Here is a 19,102-nt window from a genome sequence, read left to right on the forward strand (position 1 = left end):
GCTGACTAGATTTCACTTTGCCTAAGAAGCCTTTCTTAGCCTCTCCAAGTTCGGATTTGGTACCCTTTTCTGTGCACCAGTATTATTCTCACCTTCCTCTATCATAAACATTTATATATGTTCCATCATATTCAAAGTATGTGTGTGTGTGCACTCAAAGTGTGTGTGTGTTGCATGCAAAAGAAAAACCATGTTTTCTCTTTCCCTGTCTTTTTGGCACTCACTGAGTACTTAAATAATAGTTGAGTGGATGAGTTTTTTCAGTATATTCATCCTTCCATTGCTTAAAAAATAAATAAATAAATAAATAAACATAAATCTAATGGAAATTGAATAATATAGTTAATACTTTCTGCCATTTATTCTCTTTAGATATGTAGTTACTTTAAAATAATAAAGTTGTGTTAAAATTTGTAATTTGTCAGGCATCCGTGTTGTCCCTTTTGTACTTTTTTTCTACCATACAGCTATTTGTACAAAGTATTTTTGGAAAATGGGTTTGTTTTTTTTTTTTACCACTCATTGCATATTTAATAACCCCATTTGTAGCAAGTGATGTTATTTGTCCTTTGAGAGTGGTCTTGAGTTTTGTAAACAGCCGGAAGACATTGGAGCCCAGAGAAGACTTTTATGAATGATAACCTGGATCAAAAGTGAGTTAAGGTTTCAAGGAATATAATATTGACTCTTTTCTCCTGTCTCCTTCCCCTTATGGGCTTAAAAACCTATCTCTTTTTACAGAACTAAGTCACTAAATTCAAGTAGAGTTAAGCCGCTGAGATAAGCTGAAGTTTATAGTATATTTTGCTTTTGAGTTTCTTGTCACTTAACTGGTTTCTTTTGCACATTACTTATATTACTTATGTTGAGTATCATTTATTTTTAAGAGTTTTTGCTTTTCATCTTGAATTTATCTTCTCTGATATTAAAATTGATGTTTTTGCTTTAACCACAATGCTCATTACTAACACACGTTTCTCCCCTCCCCTAATTAAATAATAATAGTATACCTTTAACTATTTTATTTCTCCCATTTCTATTAGACTTCAGTTCTCTAGGCTTACTTATCTCACACATTTTATGTAATATTTATTGATCTTGTTTGTTGCTTTGCCTTTCTTCCCCACTAAACTCTGACTTTAAGTCAAGTGTTTATTAAGAGTTTAACAAAAATGTTTTTGGAAAAAATGAAGACTGTCACCTGTTTTAGTCTTCTCTAAATTACTGTCATTTGCCACAATGTTTGTTTTTATATCAGTCACTTTATTATTTTAAACTTCTTCTTCTCTTTATTGAAATACTATTAAGTATAGATGGTTCTTCTCTCCCTGACAGCTCTCCTCTGTCACCCATGAAATTCAGCTGCCTTATTATTTTTTTAAATGGGGCTTGAACTCATGACCCTGAGCTCAAGATCTGAGCTGAGATCAAAAGCCAGATGCTTAACCATTTGAGCCACCCAGGTGCCCCTCAACTAGACTTTCTTCTTCTTCTTCTTCTTCTCCTTCCCCTCCTTCCTTCCTTCCTTATTAAATATTTTATTTACTTATTTGACAGAGGGAGAGAGAGCATAAGCAGGGAGAACATCAGAGGGAAAGGGAGAAGCAGACTGCCTGCTGAGCAGAGAGCCCAGTGCAGGACTCAACCAGGACTCTGGGATCATAACCTGAGCCGAAAGCAGATGCTTAACCAACTAAGCCATCCAGGTGCCCCTCAACTACATTTTATTAGACAAATCACTGTGACAGATCTTGGGGATAATACAACAAAGGCAATAATGTTGTTCCTATTGTCAAGGAGCTAAACAAGAAATGTCTCAAATTGGGTTGTGAACATATTTGAAGAAGGTGGTGCTGATAATAAATTCTGACAAATAAGATTGGAAAAGACTTTGTGATACCATTTAGACAGTGCTTATAAATCAACTCTATGTATTTTACACATGAACAAGCTGCTGCTTAATATGGATACTCAGCTAGCTGTAAAGCTGAAAGAAAGTATTTTAGGTTAGTTTGGAAGACAGGATACTTGACAGGTGAACAAAAATTATGGGGGGATGAGGATTTCAGAGAGAAAACATGTGCAAAAAGCTCAAGATTTGTAAGCATAGTAAGTTGTTTCATGTAGGTGACATGTAATTTAATTATGATGAAGTTACATAAAATGAGGTGGACGAGTAGGCAGAGGTTAGATCCGAGAGGCCATGTATGCTATTTTAGAGCATCCATAATTCATCCTGTAAGGAGTAGGGACCAAAGAGTTTTAAGTAGAGTTAATAAAGCCTTATACTCTTTTAAATGGTGGAAGTTGATTAGAATAATGACCCTGATATCTGTTATAAGAGCCTTAGTAACAGAGAGTTACTCCAGTAGACTTCACATTTTCTGTGTTGCTGAGAATAATGTTTAATAGAGGTGCATCTTTAAGATAACAAAGTTTCACTGTTTGGAATTAAAATTTTTTTTTTTCAATTTGTGGACTGTCTCAGGCTTCCAGAAAATTTACAGAGTGTACTATTATGTATATCGAAGTACCCTCCATCTTAAATAAAACATGACAGATGAAATTGAAATTCTCATCTTTCATTTGCCTGTCCCATTCCTTTTCCCTCATCCTTGGATGTATGTCTTTTTCTCTTGCTGCTTCTTTAAAGCACTCAGAGTCTGCCTTCTAGAAAAGATTTCAAAGTGAGAGTCATATATACTTTATGTACTAAGGTGTCTTTCGTAAAAGTTGCACATTGAATTTTTCTGTTCTGGATTTTTTTTTTTTTAATTTTTTTTCTTAAAGATTTTATTTATTTATTTGACAAACAGAGATCACAAGTAGGCAGAGAGGCAGGCAGAGAGGAGGAAGCAGGCTCCCTGCGGAGCAGAGAGCCCCATGTGGGACTTGATCCCAGAACCCTGAGATCATGACCTGAGCCGAAGGCAGAGGCTTAACCCACTGAGCCACCCAGGCGCCCACTGTTCTAGATTATTTTAAATGCTCCACAAACCTTCTTATTTAAATTATTATAAGTTTCTTCCTAGAGCACATTATTATGCCATATTTTATCTTTTCATTTGTAAATAAATCTAGTTTCACCTATTAGTCTTGTTTAAAATCAGACATCGGTGCTATAAATTATGTCTAGCATTTTAACTCTATAAAAATAATTTATAAACTTAGTAAAAGATAAGGGGAAATAATGTGGACACAGAATGGTCAGAATGTATTTCCTGAGTTTGTCCATATATACTCAAGTAAGGGTAAAGTCTATTTCAGATACCTGTGTGTTTTCCTAGTTTGTCAATAGTGTTTAGCTTTTGTTTATTGCTTTATATTTCACTAAAAATTCTATACGGATTGACTCTGTACTTGGGATAAATGAGTTTTATTAAATGTTTGATTATAATAAGTAAATCTTCAACATATGAAGTGTTGATAATATTCCAAGTCTTATAGAAGAAAGATTACTGATTTGGGTAAGTTAGGTCACTTTTGCAAGATCATATACCTGATACGATGGGAAATCTGGGACTCCAACCTGGATCTCGACTCCATATCCATTATCATCCTATATGTATGAGAGGGCAAAACAGACTCAGGTATAAAAGTCAGGGAATGCCAGTAGTTTCAATGAGAGGATGAGATCAGTTTCCCCAGCAGTGACTAAAAAGCATTTAAATTCGGTGAAATAATTATTGTAGTATCAGATCAACTGTGTTTAAGCCTTGTACAGTGTAACCATTTATTTTGTATGTGTGCTTATTGCTTGGTAATTCTTTATGACTAGTTTGATTTACACATGTGTAAATGTTAATCAGAGAAAGAGGTGGATAATTAAGATAATCTTTGGGTTTTTCTCTTTTAGCGTATATTCAGACATAATTGGCCCAGTTTTCCTAACCCTGAGTTTTGAACCAGCCCTGGCACTATTGACATTTTGGGCTGGACAATTCCTATTCTGGAGTTTTGTCCTGTGCATTGTAGGATATTTAGCAGCATCCTTGATTTTAGTAGATACCAGTAGTTCCAATTATATGCTCATGTTTGGAGATTAGAGAAGACTTCAAGACCTTGTAATAGAGTCATGTTTATTAATAGAGCACCACAGTCCTTAAGTTATAGTAGAAAATATACTTGACATATGCTTGTAGAAAGAACAGAACAATAAGACACAGGTTAAGAAAGAGGCAGTGGTGGGGCGCCTGGGTGGCTCAGTTGGTTAAAGCTTCTTCCTTCGGCTCAGGTCATTATCTCAGGGTCCTGGGATTGAGCCCCAAGTCAGTCTCTCTGCTCAGCAGGGAGCCTGCTTGCTCCTCTCTCTCTCTCTGCCTGCCTCTCTGCCTACTTATGATCTGTCTGTCAAATAAATAAATAAAAATGTAAAAAAAAGGCAGTGGTTACATTGAAACTAGTGTCTTAGGTTCTAAGAAATAGAAAAAAACTAAGCAAGACATAAATATGAGTATTCTTAGAACAAGATAGGATATAAATAAATAAATGGCTGAATTTCAGAAAGAAACAATGTGAAGAAAGATCATGATTAAGAATAGGTATATATTTTTTGAGATTTTATTTATTCATTTGACAGACAGAGATCACAAATAGGCAGAGGCAGGCAGAGAGAGAGAGGAAGGGAAGTAGGCGCCCTGCCGAGCAGAGAGCCCGACTCGGGGCTCGATCCCAGGACCCCAGGATCATGACCTGAGCTGAAGACAGAGGTTTTAACCCACTGAGCCACCCAGGTGCCCCAAGAACAGGTAGTTTTTAACTTACAGTTGGGCTGTGTTCTAAAAGTTCTTTTGAAAATAAATGTCTTTGGTCTCAGGGTTAAATTTTTTCCTCAAGCATTTATTCAACAAGTATTTAAGTGCCTTATATAGGCCAGGTACTAGGGCTAAGCATAACAAGCAAGATGACATGGTACAGTACTTCTTGGAGCTTTTAAAATTTCATGGCATTTCCAAGTAAAAATATCAAAGATTTGTTTATGCGAATGTTTTCCCCATTCTCTCCTTCTTCCAGTTTGAGTTGAGGGCGAAATACTTGTCTTTTCTTACTTACCTATGTATCCCCAGCTTCTAGAACACCTGTTCATTTGTAAATATTTGGTAAATGAATATTGATTACTTGGAAAAAGACATTTTAAAAATTACACATGATTAATTAGAATTGTGATAAGTGCTCCAAAGCGAATAATACAGGTATATAACACAAATCGTGAAACAATGGATCTAGTGTAGTCTAAAACTACATTAGAGTAGACAGAGCAGAGCTTTAAATTGAGGCACTGTTTTCCCCCAGCTTTACTGAGATATAAATTGGCAAATAAAATTATATATTTTAAAGTACACAGTGTGATAATTTGACAAACGTATACTTTGGGTAGTGATTACCATAATGGAGTTAACACATTGTTACCTCACATAGTTCCCTTTTTTTGTGTGTATATGATGAAAAAGCTTAAAATCTGCTTTTAGCAAATTTCCAGTATACAACACGGTATTACTAACTATGCTCTTGATTAGATCCCCAGAGCTTATTCAGACCTTTTAACTGAAGGCTTGTTCTCCTTGACCAGATCATCTCTCCATCTCCCCCACCTCACCCGCTATCCCAGCCCCTGGTAACCACCATTGTACTCCGTTTCTAGGAGTTTGATCTTTTTTTGTTGTTGGTGTTCTTTTTTTGGTAAAGATTCCAAATAAAGGGGGGATGAAATCATACAGATTTGTCTTTCTCTGTCTGGCTAATTTTATTTAGTATGATGTCCTCTAGATTCATCCATGTTGTTGCAAATGGCAAGGTTTCTTTCCTTCTCTCAGCTGAATGATACTGTTATTTATATATACCATATCTTCTTTATCTGTTCATTCCTTGAGGGACACTTAGGTTGTTTCTATGTTTTAGCTATTGTAAATAATACTGCAGTGAAGTGGGAGGGGCAGATGGCTCTTCAGCCTAGTGATTTTGTTTCCTTCAGTTATATACCCAGAAGTGAAATTGCTGGATCATATGGTAATTCCATTTTTAATGTTTTGAGGAACCTTTATACTGTTTTCTATAGTGGCTGCACCAATTCACATTTCTAGCAATAATACACAAGGGTTTACTTTTCTCTGCTTCCTCACCAGCACTTGTTATCTCTTATCTTTTTGATTATAGCAGTCCTAACAGGTGTGAGGTGATAGCTCATCGTGGTTTTGATAGGCATATCCCTGATTAGTGATGTTGAGTACCTATTCATGTACCTATTGGCCATTTGTATGTCTTCTTTGGAAAAATGTTTATTCAGTTCCTCTGCCCATTTTTAATTGGATTGTTTCTTGCTGTTCAGTTGTGTGAGTTCTTTATATATTTTGGTTAACCCCTTATCATGTAAAACTAGACCACTTGGTTTGCAAATATTTTCTGTAGGTCACCTTTTCATTTTGTTTGTCATTTCCTTTGCTGTGCAGAAGCTTTTTAGTTTAATCCCACGTGTTTACTTTTACTTTTATTGCCAATGCTTTTGATATCATATTAAAAAAAAAATCATTGCTAAGACTAATGTCAAGGAGTATTTTCCCTGTGTTTTCTTCTAGGAGTTTTATAGTTCTAGTGATATTTTTTTTTTTAAGATTTTATTTATTTATTTGACAGAGTTCACAAGTAGGCAGAGAGGCAGGCGGGGCTGGGGGGGTGGTGGGGAGGAAGCAGGCTCCCTACTTAGCAGAGAGTCCCGGAAGCTTGATCCCAGGACCCTGAGCAGAAGGCAGAGGCTTTAACTCACTGAGCCACCCAGGCGCCCCCCTCTTTTTTTTTTGTTTTGGGTTTTTTTGAGATTGTATTTATTTATTTGACAGACAGACACAGTGAAAGAGGGAACACAAGCAGAGGGAATGGGAGAGGGAGAAGCAGTCTTCCCTCCAAGCAGGGAGTCTGATGCGGAGTCAGTCCCAAGACCCTGGGATCATGACCTGAGCTGAACGCTTAACTGACTGAGCCACCCAGGTGCCCCAGTTTTAGGGTTTTTTTCTTTCTTTCCTTTTTTTTTTTTTTTTTTTTTTAAGATTTATTTATTTGAGAGAGAGAGAATGAGAAAGAGAGCATGAGAGGGGACAGGTCAGAGGGAGAAACAGACTCCCCGCCAGGAAGGGAGCCCGATGTGGAACTTGATCCCAAGACTCCAGGATCGTGACCTGAGACCAAGGCAGTAGCTTAACCCACTGAGCCACCCAGGTGCCCTTGGTGATTCTTAATACCAAGACTTTTTAAGAATTAGTAGAAGTTATCCAGACATGTTTTGGCGATAAGATGGGGCCTTGGAATATATTGTAGGTTGATGAGCAACTTTGTGTGAATGCCGGAGGAGGAATATAATATAGCATTTTTTAGGACTTGAGAGTTGGCAGGGGTGCCTGGGGGAGGCCAGGGGTCTAGCCTGGTACCAGATGATAACATTGATTTTTCGTTTATGTGTACTGAAATACTGAACATTTGTAGTAAAAAACAGTAATAACATTACAGTATTAACAATTAAATAGAAAAAAGCTTTTAAGTTGTAATTTAAACTTTTTTTATTTTGGTACTTGAAGAAAATCTGTTTTAATTAATTGGAAACTGGGACTCCCATCTTCTGTCTATATACTGATGACCTCTAAGTCTGTTTCTGCCTCTGGATGTTTTCCTTTGGTTTATGCTCACATATCCAAAAGTGAACTCTTTCATATCTACCAGTTACATAAAACAAAACCAAAACAAAACTACTTTATGGATTTTCTGTCTCAGTGAATGTTTATTCACTCAGTTTCTTAAGCCAGAAATTTTAATTCCACTCAGCCTCACCTTAAAATAATGAAGCTATGTCCCATTTAATTATTATTTCCACTTAATTGAATTATATCACTCAGAGCTATCTTCTTTCTCTTAAGTAAACTTCTGCCTAAACCTAGGTTTTTTTTTTTTTTCTCTGCTGTATTTCTGCAGGTTTTCTAGCCATCTGTCTTTATTCTTTTCCCATTTAGTGTGTATGCCACTTGCAGCCTTAGTGATCTTTTCTGAATGTAAAGCTAATCCTATCTCTTGACTACCTAAAAACCTAGCATGGCTCGTTCTGACTTTCAAGGTAAAAATTAACTACATGGCAAAACGTGCTAAGCCTTTCAGGGTCTGTGTTATGCTTATCTCTCCAGCCTTTTATATTTCCCTTTTCTTCACATCACATTCTTTATTTTTGCGATTATTTTTCAATTTCTAGGCATGGCCGTTTAAATTTAAATTAATTAAAACTAAATAAAAATTTTAAATTTGTTCCTCAACTCCTGTATTAGACAGCACAGATATATAACATCTCTATCATTATATAACAGTTCTGTTGAATAGTGCTGTTCTTGAGTACATTCAGCTCTCTATTCCCCATGTCTTTATATATGCTAATCTTTTTTGTATGTGTAATGTGCCCTTCCTTGTTTTGCCAGCTAATTCTTTTTCCATGAAGACTCTTGGGTGTCGTCCATTTCTGGAGAACTTTACCTAACACCATTTTTTTCTTTTTCCTCCAATGCTGAAGTCTGAATTCTTGCTTTTTGCCTGAATGCCTATTATATTTAAATCCAGGAGTCTTTGTTTAGTAGCAAGATTCTGGAGATAGAATATATTGAAATTTTGTGTAAACTATAGTTTTACTTAATATAGCTTTATGTTGAGTGTCGTGCATGGATTTACCACCGTGGAAGTAAAGATACACTTAAATGGATTTTTCATCTGACTACTGACTAAAGAAGCATTTCGTTAAATAATTGTGACCTTAGGAAAAGACAGTTTGTATGCTATATAGGTCAGAGTTACTAGACTTGCTACATTTAATAAGATTTAAAACATAGAATAGAATCTAGCAACTCAAGAATCTGTCTAAAGTTTATTTACAGAAAGAAAGCATTATAATCAGGTGTGTTTTCATTACAAAAATACAGTATTAGATTTGTAGCCCTTAGGTCAACTTTAATAATAGCATTATGATAAACAGTGGAGAATGCAGAAAGCATCAGTGTAGTACCTACCCTCAAATTTATAACATGGTTACTTATCATCAGCAAGTTTTATCTCTGTTCTATTTTAGTTACCCACTAATTCCTATATCTCATCATCTCCTGGTATATTTCACTTCCATAATTTTAGTTAGTTTGTTTTTTTTTTAAGTAGTTTCTCTGAGTGTACTTTATTATGCTTTTGCTTTCAAATCATTATTCTACCCCATAGAGAAGGCTCTTTGTTATTGAGGATTATGGGATTTTTGGTATGTCATGAGCATGCTAGAAATCTAGTTGCTGCACATCTTATCAGCATGTGCTATTAGCAGTTCTTTTTAACCATTCTAGTAGGTTTCTTTTATTGGCATTTTGACTTGTGTGTCAGTGATAAATGATGTTGGGCAGTTTTTCATGTGCTTATTTGCCATCTATATGTCTTCTTTAGTGATCCTGTTTAAATCTTCTATCCATTTTTAAAAAATGAGTGTTTTCTTGAGTTTTGAGAGTTCTTTAGTCTAGATACAAGTCTGTTATCAGTTTCATGATTTGCAAAAATTTTATATATGCTATTAACGAATATCACTACTATTTTTAGATAGTTGATTATCTTTTAGTTATTGAAAATGGGAAAATTATCTTATATTTACCTTTATCTTAACAATTTTTGAGGAACCTTCTTTTTTTAAAATAGATCCACGGATCTGTATTCTTCTGCTTGAATAATTTCATTTAATATTTCTTGTATTGGGGGTCTTCTAATAATTTTTTTTGAGGGGCAGTCCGAAATGTCCTTATTTCACCTTCATTTTTGAAAGGTATTTTTATTGAGTATAGAATTTTGGGTTGGTAGTTTCTTTTAGTATTTAAAAATGTTGCTCCATTGTCTTCTGGCATGTACAGTTTTGGATGGGAAATATGCTATAATTCTTACCTTTGTTCTTGTGTATGTAATTTAGAGTATTACCAGTCCTGTTGAACATTTACTAGAGGCCTTAAGTGAAGCAATAGAATTAGGGGTGAAGAAAAGCACAGTGATTTGAAAGAGGAAATACATTTGTGGCTTTCCACATGTATCTGTATGGAAAAATATAAGAGAGTCAGTAGTTATATTATTAAAATGGATAGAGGAGTTTAGCAAGTTTAGTGGATATACGTTGGCCATATACCTTGGGCACACCAAAAAGAATTTTTTTTTTTAAGTTGAAAATATTTTTGTTCATGAAAACCATAAGGTAAGCAAGAAAAATCTCAACAAATTATATGTTACACTTAAAAAAAAAAAAAACTGTCATGAAGAATACTTTTTAAAACCCTTGTGATACTTAACACGTTGTGGTATTTGCTTATGAGTAGACAAACAGATTAATGGAGAGACTAAAAACATCCACAAAGAAAAGTTGATAAACTGGACTTAGTCAAAGTTACAAGCCTTTGTACTTAAAAGACATCATCAAAAAAGTGAGAAGAGCCCACAGACTAGAGAAAATATTTGCAGATAAATTATGTGTCTGATAAGTGACCTATACCCATAAGAACTTTTATAACTCAGTGATGAAAAGACAAATAACCCAGTTACAATGTAAGCAAAGGATTTGAGTAGATTTTTTTAAAAATCTGAAGAATATACAAATTACCTGAAAATCTGAAGAATATACAAATTATCCATAAGCACATAAAAAGATGTTCAACATTATTAGTCACTAGGAAAATGAGATATCACTTCATTCTTATTAGAGTAGCCATAATAAAAAAGACAAGTATTGGTAAGAATGTAGAGAAATCACGGGTGAGAGTATAAAATGGTCCAGCTACTTTGGAAGACAGTTTGGTAATTTCTTTCTCTTTTCTTTTTTCATTTTGGTAATTTCTTAAAATGTTAAACATAAAAGTATCATATGATCTAGCAATTCCAATTCTATTTCTGTGTACCAACCCAGAAATGAAAATGTATGTCTACACTTTGGACATAAATATTCATAGCAGCATTATTGACAGTGGCCAAAAAGTGGAAACAACCCAAAGTTCTATCAACTGATAAATGAATATACAGTTGTAGTGATGTACTAATATATGCTACAACATGGATGAATCTGAAAGACCTTATGCTCAATGAAGGAAACCGGACACAAAAAATTTGCACAGATTACATGACTGTATTTATATGAAATACCCAGAAGAGGCAAATCTGTAGAGACAAAAAGTTGATTAATAGGTACTTAGGGCTGGAGTAGGAAAGAGGTATCTCTTAAGTGGGTACAATATTTCTTTTGGAAGTGATAGAATGTTCTAAAATTAGATTATGGTGATGATTATACAATGTCTATATTAAAATCACCAAATTAGGGACGCCTGGATGGCTCAGTTGGTTAAGTGGCTGCCTTCAGCTCAGGTCATGATCCCAGTGTCCTGGGATTGAGTCCCACATCGGGCTCCTTGCTTGGCAGGGAGCCTGCTTATCCCTCTGCCTCTGCCTACTACTCTGTCTGCCTGTGCTCACGCTCTCTCTCTCTCTCTCTCTCCCTAACAAATAAATAAATAAAATCTTTAAAAAAAAATCACCAAATTATATATTTATAATGTATAAATTTTATGATGGTAAATTATATCTCAATAAAGCTATTAAAAACATACAGACTTACGTTTTGGGACTTTAGGGACATGAAGGTAGCCTTACTATTTGAGGTAATATTTTTTAAAATTTATTTGTTCTTAAATTTTATTTAAAAAAATTTTTTTTAGAGAGAAAGCCCGAGTAGAAGGAGGGGCAGAGGGAGAGGGAGAGAGAGAATCTTAAGCAGACTCCATGCTGAGCATGGAGCCTGATGTGGGGCTTGATCCTAGGACCCTGAGATCATGATCTGAGCTGAAATCAAGACTGAGGCGCTTAACTGACTGAGCCAGCCAGGTGCCCCTCATTTGAGGTAGTATAATGCTTAGCATACAGTTGGGTTCTATATTAGACTGTTGCTAAAAAATGAATTCTGATGGATTTAACAACTACATATATAAAGCAAAACTACAGAATTTTATACACACACATATATCTATAAAATAATTATCTTTGTCAAAAAACTTTTTTACCCAAGAAAAAATTTATGTCGTAAAACGAGATACAAAAAAAAGTATTTATGCTGTATTAAAATAAAACAAACTTCTGTGTGAGAGAACAAAATGAAAAATCAAGACATAGTTGGAGCATGGATATGGTTCATGAAATTGACAATTGTCATTGTCAGTGCATCAAGAATGCATAAAACTGTGACCGAAGTTTTTTTTTTTTTTTTAAGATTTTATTTATTTATTTATTTATTTGTCAGAGAGAGAGAGAGAGAGAGAGAGCGAGAGAAGGAATATATGCAGGGGGAGTGTGAGAGGGGTAAGCAGGCTTCTGGCTGAGCAGGGAGCTCAATGCGGGGCTCAATCCCAGGACTCTGGGATCATGACCTGAGCAAAGGCAGACGCTTAACGACTGAGCCACCCAGGCGCCCAGTGACTGAATTTTTAAAAGGCCAACAGTCAGTTGAAAAGTGGCAAAAGGGCAATGGGAATGGAGAATGTTTCAGAATATGCTAAACCTCAGTAATAACTAAGAAACTGCAAATTAAAATAAATGATTTTATTTTAATGTGTTTGACAACTATAAAGTCTGATAATACCAAGTTTTGGTTATTTGGGGGAAAATAGGAACTCTTAAGCATTGCTGATAGAGTTGCAAAATGATTTAATCATATAATGCATTATCTGGTAAAGTTGAAAATGTGCATACCTTAGGACCATGTAATTCCACTTACGGATTTCTGTCAGGAAGAAAGTAACACTTGGATAGGATGACACATTTATCAAGATTTTTAATGCACCATTTTTCGTAATAACAAAAAAGTAAAAAGTCATATAGCTCTCAGTAGAGAACTGGATAAACTGCATGTATTTATATAAATAAACTCTGTGTTATAGTCAAACTGAATGCATAGGAATTTTGGCCTTTTGGTAAGGATTGATCTCAGTTATATAGTTAAGTCTCTCTGCCGAAAGCAATGAAAAAAATGTTAGATTTAAAAAAAAAAAATAGAGCTGAAAGACAGTTGGGAATCCCTAGGCTAATTTTAGAGGTAAGTAGAAAATAAGAGGCAAAGCTGCTTAAGTTTGAAGTCCCTTGTTAATATTATTTGTATTGTCCTGGCTAACTAGGCAAAGGATCAAAATTCAAGCCTTAGGGCTTGTCCAAGGTAGACATTCTTATAGGAGATCTTCTGCAAATTAAGCTAGACTTCAAAAGGCCATGCCTTCAGGGTAAAAGCAACCAGATCTAAAGTCATCCTTCCTCTCTGCAGTTCCAGAATGTTACCTGATGAGCAGAGCAGGAAGAGGAAGAAGTAAAAGGAGAAAAATGTCTGAGATTGAATTTGTCACAAGGGTGGCCTTCTAGCAGATCTATATCCTAACAATGAAGGAACCTCAAGCTGTAATATTGGATTGAAGTGTTGCTGTGGTCTGAATTTTTGTGTTGCCCCAAAATTCGTTTGTTGAAACCTTAATGCCCAGAGTAATGATATTAGGAGGGTGGGTCCTTCTGGAGGTGATTAGATCATGAGGATAGAGCTCTTACAGGATGGGAATTAGTGGGTTAGTACCCTTTTAAAGGTGATCCCAGAGAGCTAGCTCACCCTTTCCACTGTGTGAGGACAGAGAGAAGTTGGCATTCTGTAACCCAAGCGAGAGCTTCACCTGAATCAGACCATGCTGGCACTCTGATCTTGAATTTATAGCCTCCAGAACTGTGAGAAATAAATGTTTGTTGTTTCTAAGATACCCAGTTTCTGTTATTTTGTTATAACTACCTGAATGGACTAAGAAATGTATATAGGTTCCTACTGTTGTAACAAATTAACTCAGATTTAGTGGCTTAAGATAACACTAACTTACTATTATCTTACAATTCTTAGGGTCAGAAGTCTGAAGTGGGCCTCGGAGGACTAAAATCAAGTTGTTGGCAGTGCTGTGTTCCTTTATGAAAGCTTTGGGGCAGAGTATATTTTTGTGTGTCTTCCAACTTTTAGAAGTTGCCAGCACTCTATGGCTTATGGCTTATGGCTTATGGCTTCTTTCTGTCTTCAAAGCAAGCAATGACCTGTTGAGTCTTTCTAATGATGCCATCTCATTCTGACTCTTTGTCTCTCTCTTCCCATTTTAAAGATTTTTGTGATTATAGTTGGTAAACTACTATGATCTTATTATAAGATCAACTAATTAGCAACCTTAATCCCATTTGTAACTTTAATGCCCTCTTGCCATGTAACATAATTTATTCATGGATAGTAGGTATTGGAACATGAATATTTCTGTGAGGCCATTCATTCTGCCTACCACAGGATGGTTTCTAACTGATGGTGCCTTTAGCTGCCTTCTGGAAGCAAACAGTAAGCATCTTTGGAGGAGGGTACATCCATCTTAGGCCTTGGAATTTTTAATCTTTTGAGGGCAGAAGCTAGTAAGTACTGAATAAGTGCACAAAGAAACAGGTAAGAGGAGCAAGAACAATGAGACAGCAGAACACACTCATGCACAATAAGTTATTGGGATGATCAGATGCTGATTTTCAAAATTGTCATGCTTCCCATATTTAAAACAAACCTAAATATTTGTAAGAATATTTGTAAGACATACCTAAATATTTGTAAGGAATGGGGAGCTATAAAAAAAGATGTTAAATATTTGAAATAGAACATAATTGAACTTATATAAATAAAATTATTAAACTAACAAGTCAGCAGATAAACTTCCTGAAATAAGAGGGTTTGGATTTATCCTCTGGTGTAGACAGCTCAGAAACTGGAGTGTATATTTAAAAGAAATTTGTTTCAGCATTGGAAAACAGGTAGCATAAGACTGTGGTCCCAGAGAAAAATTAAATCAATGATGGAGGCTCTATGATCACTCCACCATTTTGCTTGGAGGTCATTTCCAGACTGTAGCACAGGCAAGATGATTCCAAAAAGAGCCCAGTGGTCTACAGACTTGAGAAGACAGAGATCAGCATTCAGAGTATTTTAAGTGGCTAGAATTTGTGGGGGCATAGTACCAGAAAAGCGGGAGCTATATAGAAAAAGAGCTCAAGAAACCAGCACGTTACCCTTGAATCTTTGGAAACCAGTTAATGCATATGTAAGACGGACATCCACAGAGCTGATAAATAACACTTTAAGGAAAGTGATTACCAGTGAACCGTGATCTGAACAATTGCTAGAACTGACGTAGGGCTGGGAGTCATTCAGGTTCCCACCAACCAGAATAAGAACAATAATGGAATATAAGAGTGACTCAGTGGAGATCCACAAAAGCTAAACATAGTAGTGGGAAGACTTTTGTGTTTTTATTCTAGAAACCTTTTTTAAAAAGCCCCCAAATGATCTTCACGTATTTTAATGTTTTGAATAAACAAAGTATGATACTCGTTAAGAGAAAAAAAAAAATCCAGCACTCACAATGTAAAATTCATAATGTCTGGCATCCACATAAAATTACCAAAGATGCAAAAACAGGAAATGTATCTTAACATCAGGAGAAATTAATGGATAAGAAAACATAAATATGAAACAGAAGATTAAGGAATCAAAAGAAGCATTTTTTTAAAGATTTTATTTATTTATTTGACAGAGATCACATGTAGGCAGAGAGAGAGAGAGAGGAGGAGGAAGCAGGCTCCCTGCTGTGCAGAGAGCCCATGCGGGACTCGATCCCAGAATCCTGGGATCATGACCCGAGCCGAAGGCAAAATAACCCACTGAGCCACTCAGGCGCCCCAGAAGCATTCTTTTTAAATTAAAAAATTGAGGAAGTTTTAATGAACTTTACTGAGAAAAAAGAGAAAGCATAAATAACCAAAGTAAGGATGAAAAGCAAAAGGGACATGACTGCTGATGTTGATGTTAAATAGGTAAAAGCATACAGTGAAACATTTTATGCAAATAAATTGAGAAATGTAGTTGAAATTGACGGCTAACATGAGAAATAGAATACCTGAGTAGACCTATGACAGTTAAATAAATTTGATTGGTAATAAGCCTGTTCAGAAAGACTTTATTTCCAGGTGGCATCCCTGGCATATTCTACCAGATAGTCAAGCAAGACATCCTACATTTTTTCATTTTTCCCAGGTGGCAAAAGAAAAGAACATTACCATTCATTTTATGAGGGTAGCATAATATTAACATCAGAACTTGATAAGTACAAAAGAAATTTATAACCAGTTTCTTTGGTGGCCATAGATCAGTAGCACCAATACTATATACTATGAATAAATCTTAACACGATATGTGTAAGACCTTGTCTTATCTAGGGAAGAGCTGAGAAGCCCAATAGAACAAAGTAAGTCCTTGTTTGTCATCTTTTCAGACTTAAATCCAGGAAATGTGCAGCATTTAAATTCAGTAGGCTTATATGCGGGGGGCAGGGCAAGGGGGAAGGACATGATATTTTGTCCAGTATAACACAGAATAACATCTTAAAATAGTTGTTTATAATATTTTTGGAGCACATTGATAAATAGAATATCTTAGTAATAGAGATTTGGGGCTCTTTGAGTCTGAATTGTTACCTAATATGAAAGTCTTATATAGCCTTCTTGAAAGCTCTGTCTGATGATGATTTATTCACTTTTCTGCCTGAAATTTCCATTCATAGGAACTAGTACTGAATCATTTCACAAAACTTTTATTAACTACATATTTATTAAGTACCATGATAGCTACTTTATTAAATCTAAGACATCATTAATTTTAAGTTGCATCATTTCTTCACATTCTAAATGAAAAAGTGTTGCCACTCTTTGACTATAACACACCATTGATTTTAAAATGCATCTTGCTTTCAAGGATGTTAAAATGTTTTTTAAAGCATTTTAGTATTTATGAAACATTTCTATAGAAGTATTTCCATTTTTCTATGATTTAGAAACACCACTGAAAAAAATCTGCTTTACCTTTCATTTTTCACACCTATCATTCTACCTTTTGTTTTTCTTCCCTAATTTAAGCACTCTTAAATCCATTACTTTTTTGGTTTCCTTTTTTGCCATCCTGGTCATTTTTCTTGGAATGCCTTTTACTTTATCAGTAAGCTGCTTAAAATTGAATAAGATACAGCCTTCACAAAGAAAATTGTGAAATACTGAAGTCAGTATATCCAGAAGGTAGAATACTCTTGCAAATTTATGGTACTTGTTAACTTGACAAGATTGTTGGTATTTTTTTCCAAATATTTGGTATTTCCAAGGTAATACCTTACAAAGGTATTACCTTTCCAAAGTAGTCTATAGCCATGAACAAATTGTTATGTTTTAATTTTTGTAAGTATGTAGGCTTAAATTTTTTATACCATACTTTGCACAACCAGGATTTTCTCTCCATTGATATTCATTTACTCATTTTTGTAACTGAGGTTAAAGATGCTACTTTCTGGGGTGCCTGGGTGGCTCAGTCCTTAAGCATCTGCCTTTGGCTCAGGTCATGATCCCAGAGTCTTGGGATCAAGCCCTGTGATGAAGCCCTGCATCGGGGCTCCCTGCTCAGCAGGAAGCCTGCTTCTCCCTCTCCCACTCTCCCTGCTTGTGTTCCCTCTCTCTCTGTGTCTCTCTCTGTCAAATAAATAAATAAAATCTATAAATAAAAAATAAAATTCTTAAAAAAGATGCTGCTTTCTTGTTAATATTTTTTGTTACAGGTATAAACTGGAATGTAATAGATGTCTTTTTTCATTCTCCCCTACAAAACTATTACTAAAAAAAAAAATCTGCCTATAGTATTTCAATTTTGGAATACTTCTAAATAACAAAGATTTTACTTGTTTTAGTAGAGAATGTTTACCTTTGAATATTTTAAATTCTTCACAATCATGTAATTTCTGACAGTCATTGTGTGATTGTTTACTGTTTTGTGTGTTGCCTAGTTCAGCTTAATTCACCTAGAGGAAAAATGACACCTCATAGTTAAATTTGTAATTTTCTAATTCATTTGGGTTTATGGTTTTTGAGTATTGTAAAATTTAACTTTTCCAGTAGGTTATATACTTTTCTCTCTTTTACAACACAGGTTTTGAGAGTATTTTAGAAGGGCTTTATGGACCACGGCTACGAAGAGACCTCAGTTTATTTGAAGGTAATGCTTTTTAAGTTTTATTTTAAAATTGTGACTTTTTGTCCCATTTAACAAATGAAAAGTAGTTGTTCTGTGCTAACTTTACATTAAACATAAATTTGTGGTCTTGTTTAATTAGTATTTTCAAATAAATAAGTGATCCAAATATTGTTTTTGTTATTACATAACATTATCATAATCTTTTGAAAAATTCAGTATACTGATCAAAATGGAAAGTGAAACTTGGTTTTGGCTTAGTGGTGAAATTTAATTTTTATTATAATGTACCCTTGCTTATTCTTAAAGAGGATTTAAAAGCGTTCAATTAAGTAAATATTTCCTCTTGCTCATGAGACAGGCAGCCTGGAAATCAGATTGTTCCTCTGAGAAATCCCACTGTGTATGTTCAGAGTTTTATATTTACATATGATACTGTTTGTTATTAGCCACTTCTTTCAAATGCTGTAGCATAAAGCCTAGTGAAAGATTTTGATTTGTGATATAATTGCTGCGATACCATAGTTTAGTTGTTTTATTGCTTGCTTGGAAAGTAGAGCAGTAGGAGAAGGCTTTTGTAGACCTTTGAGATTTTATAGTACAGTTTATTCATAAAATAGGTAACACTAGTGTAGATTTTCTGCTTTGATTTTGATTGAATTATTTCTGCATCTTGTATCTGATCTGTTTTATGTCCTAACTCTTTTGCCTTCTACTATGGTACCTTACATTCTACTGAGACTCCAGACATCTTTAAAGGTCCTTCTCTCTCTGCTGTTTAAGTCTTTTGCGGTGAGGGAATGATGGAGTAGTCAAAACTTTTTGAGGGAGTAGTCAAAACTTTTCTGCCCATTCTTTATTAATGTTGAGCTGGATAATTAGGAATCATAGATCTGAAGGTATCTATGAAAGATGTTTTGTCTCAACCACCTGTCTTCTCCGAGATGAATTCATATCCATGTAAAACATGACTTT

At 35.0% G+C, this 19,102-nt stretch overlaps 1 protein-coding gene across 17 annotated transcripts in view; it reads left to right on the plus strand.

Annotated features, from left to right (window-relative positions):
• LCORL (ligand dependent nuclear receptor corepressor like) overlaps positions 1 to 19,102 on the plus strand; it is a 156,960-nt gene that overhangs the window by 20,284 nt on the left and 117,574 nt on the right. For all 17 annotated transcript variants that reach the window (XM_032854326.1, XM_032854303.1, XM_032854293.1 and 14 more), the window contains exon 2: positions 18,086 to 18,151. In XM_032854326.1, the coding sequence (XP_032710217.1) occupies positions 18,113 to 18,151 (39 nt within the window). In that variant the 5' untranslated portion in view covers positions 18,086 to 18,112. The remainder of the gene's footprint in view (positions 1 to 18,085; positions 18,152 to 19,102) is intronic.

The sequence above is a fragment of the Lontra canadensis genome, unplaced genomic scaffold, assembly GCF_010015895.1.
Source record: "Lontra canadensis isolate GAN:19392208 unplaced genomic scaffold, GSC_riverotter_1.0 scaffold1, whole genome shotgun sequence".
NCBI lineage: Eukaryota > Metazoa > Chordata > Mammalia > Carnivora > Mustelidae > Lontra > Lontra canadensis.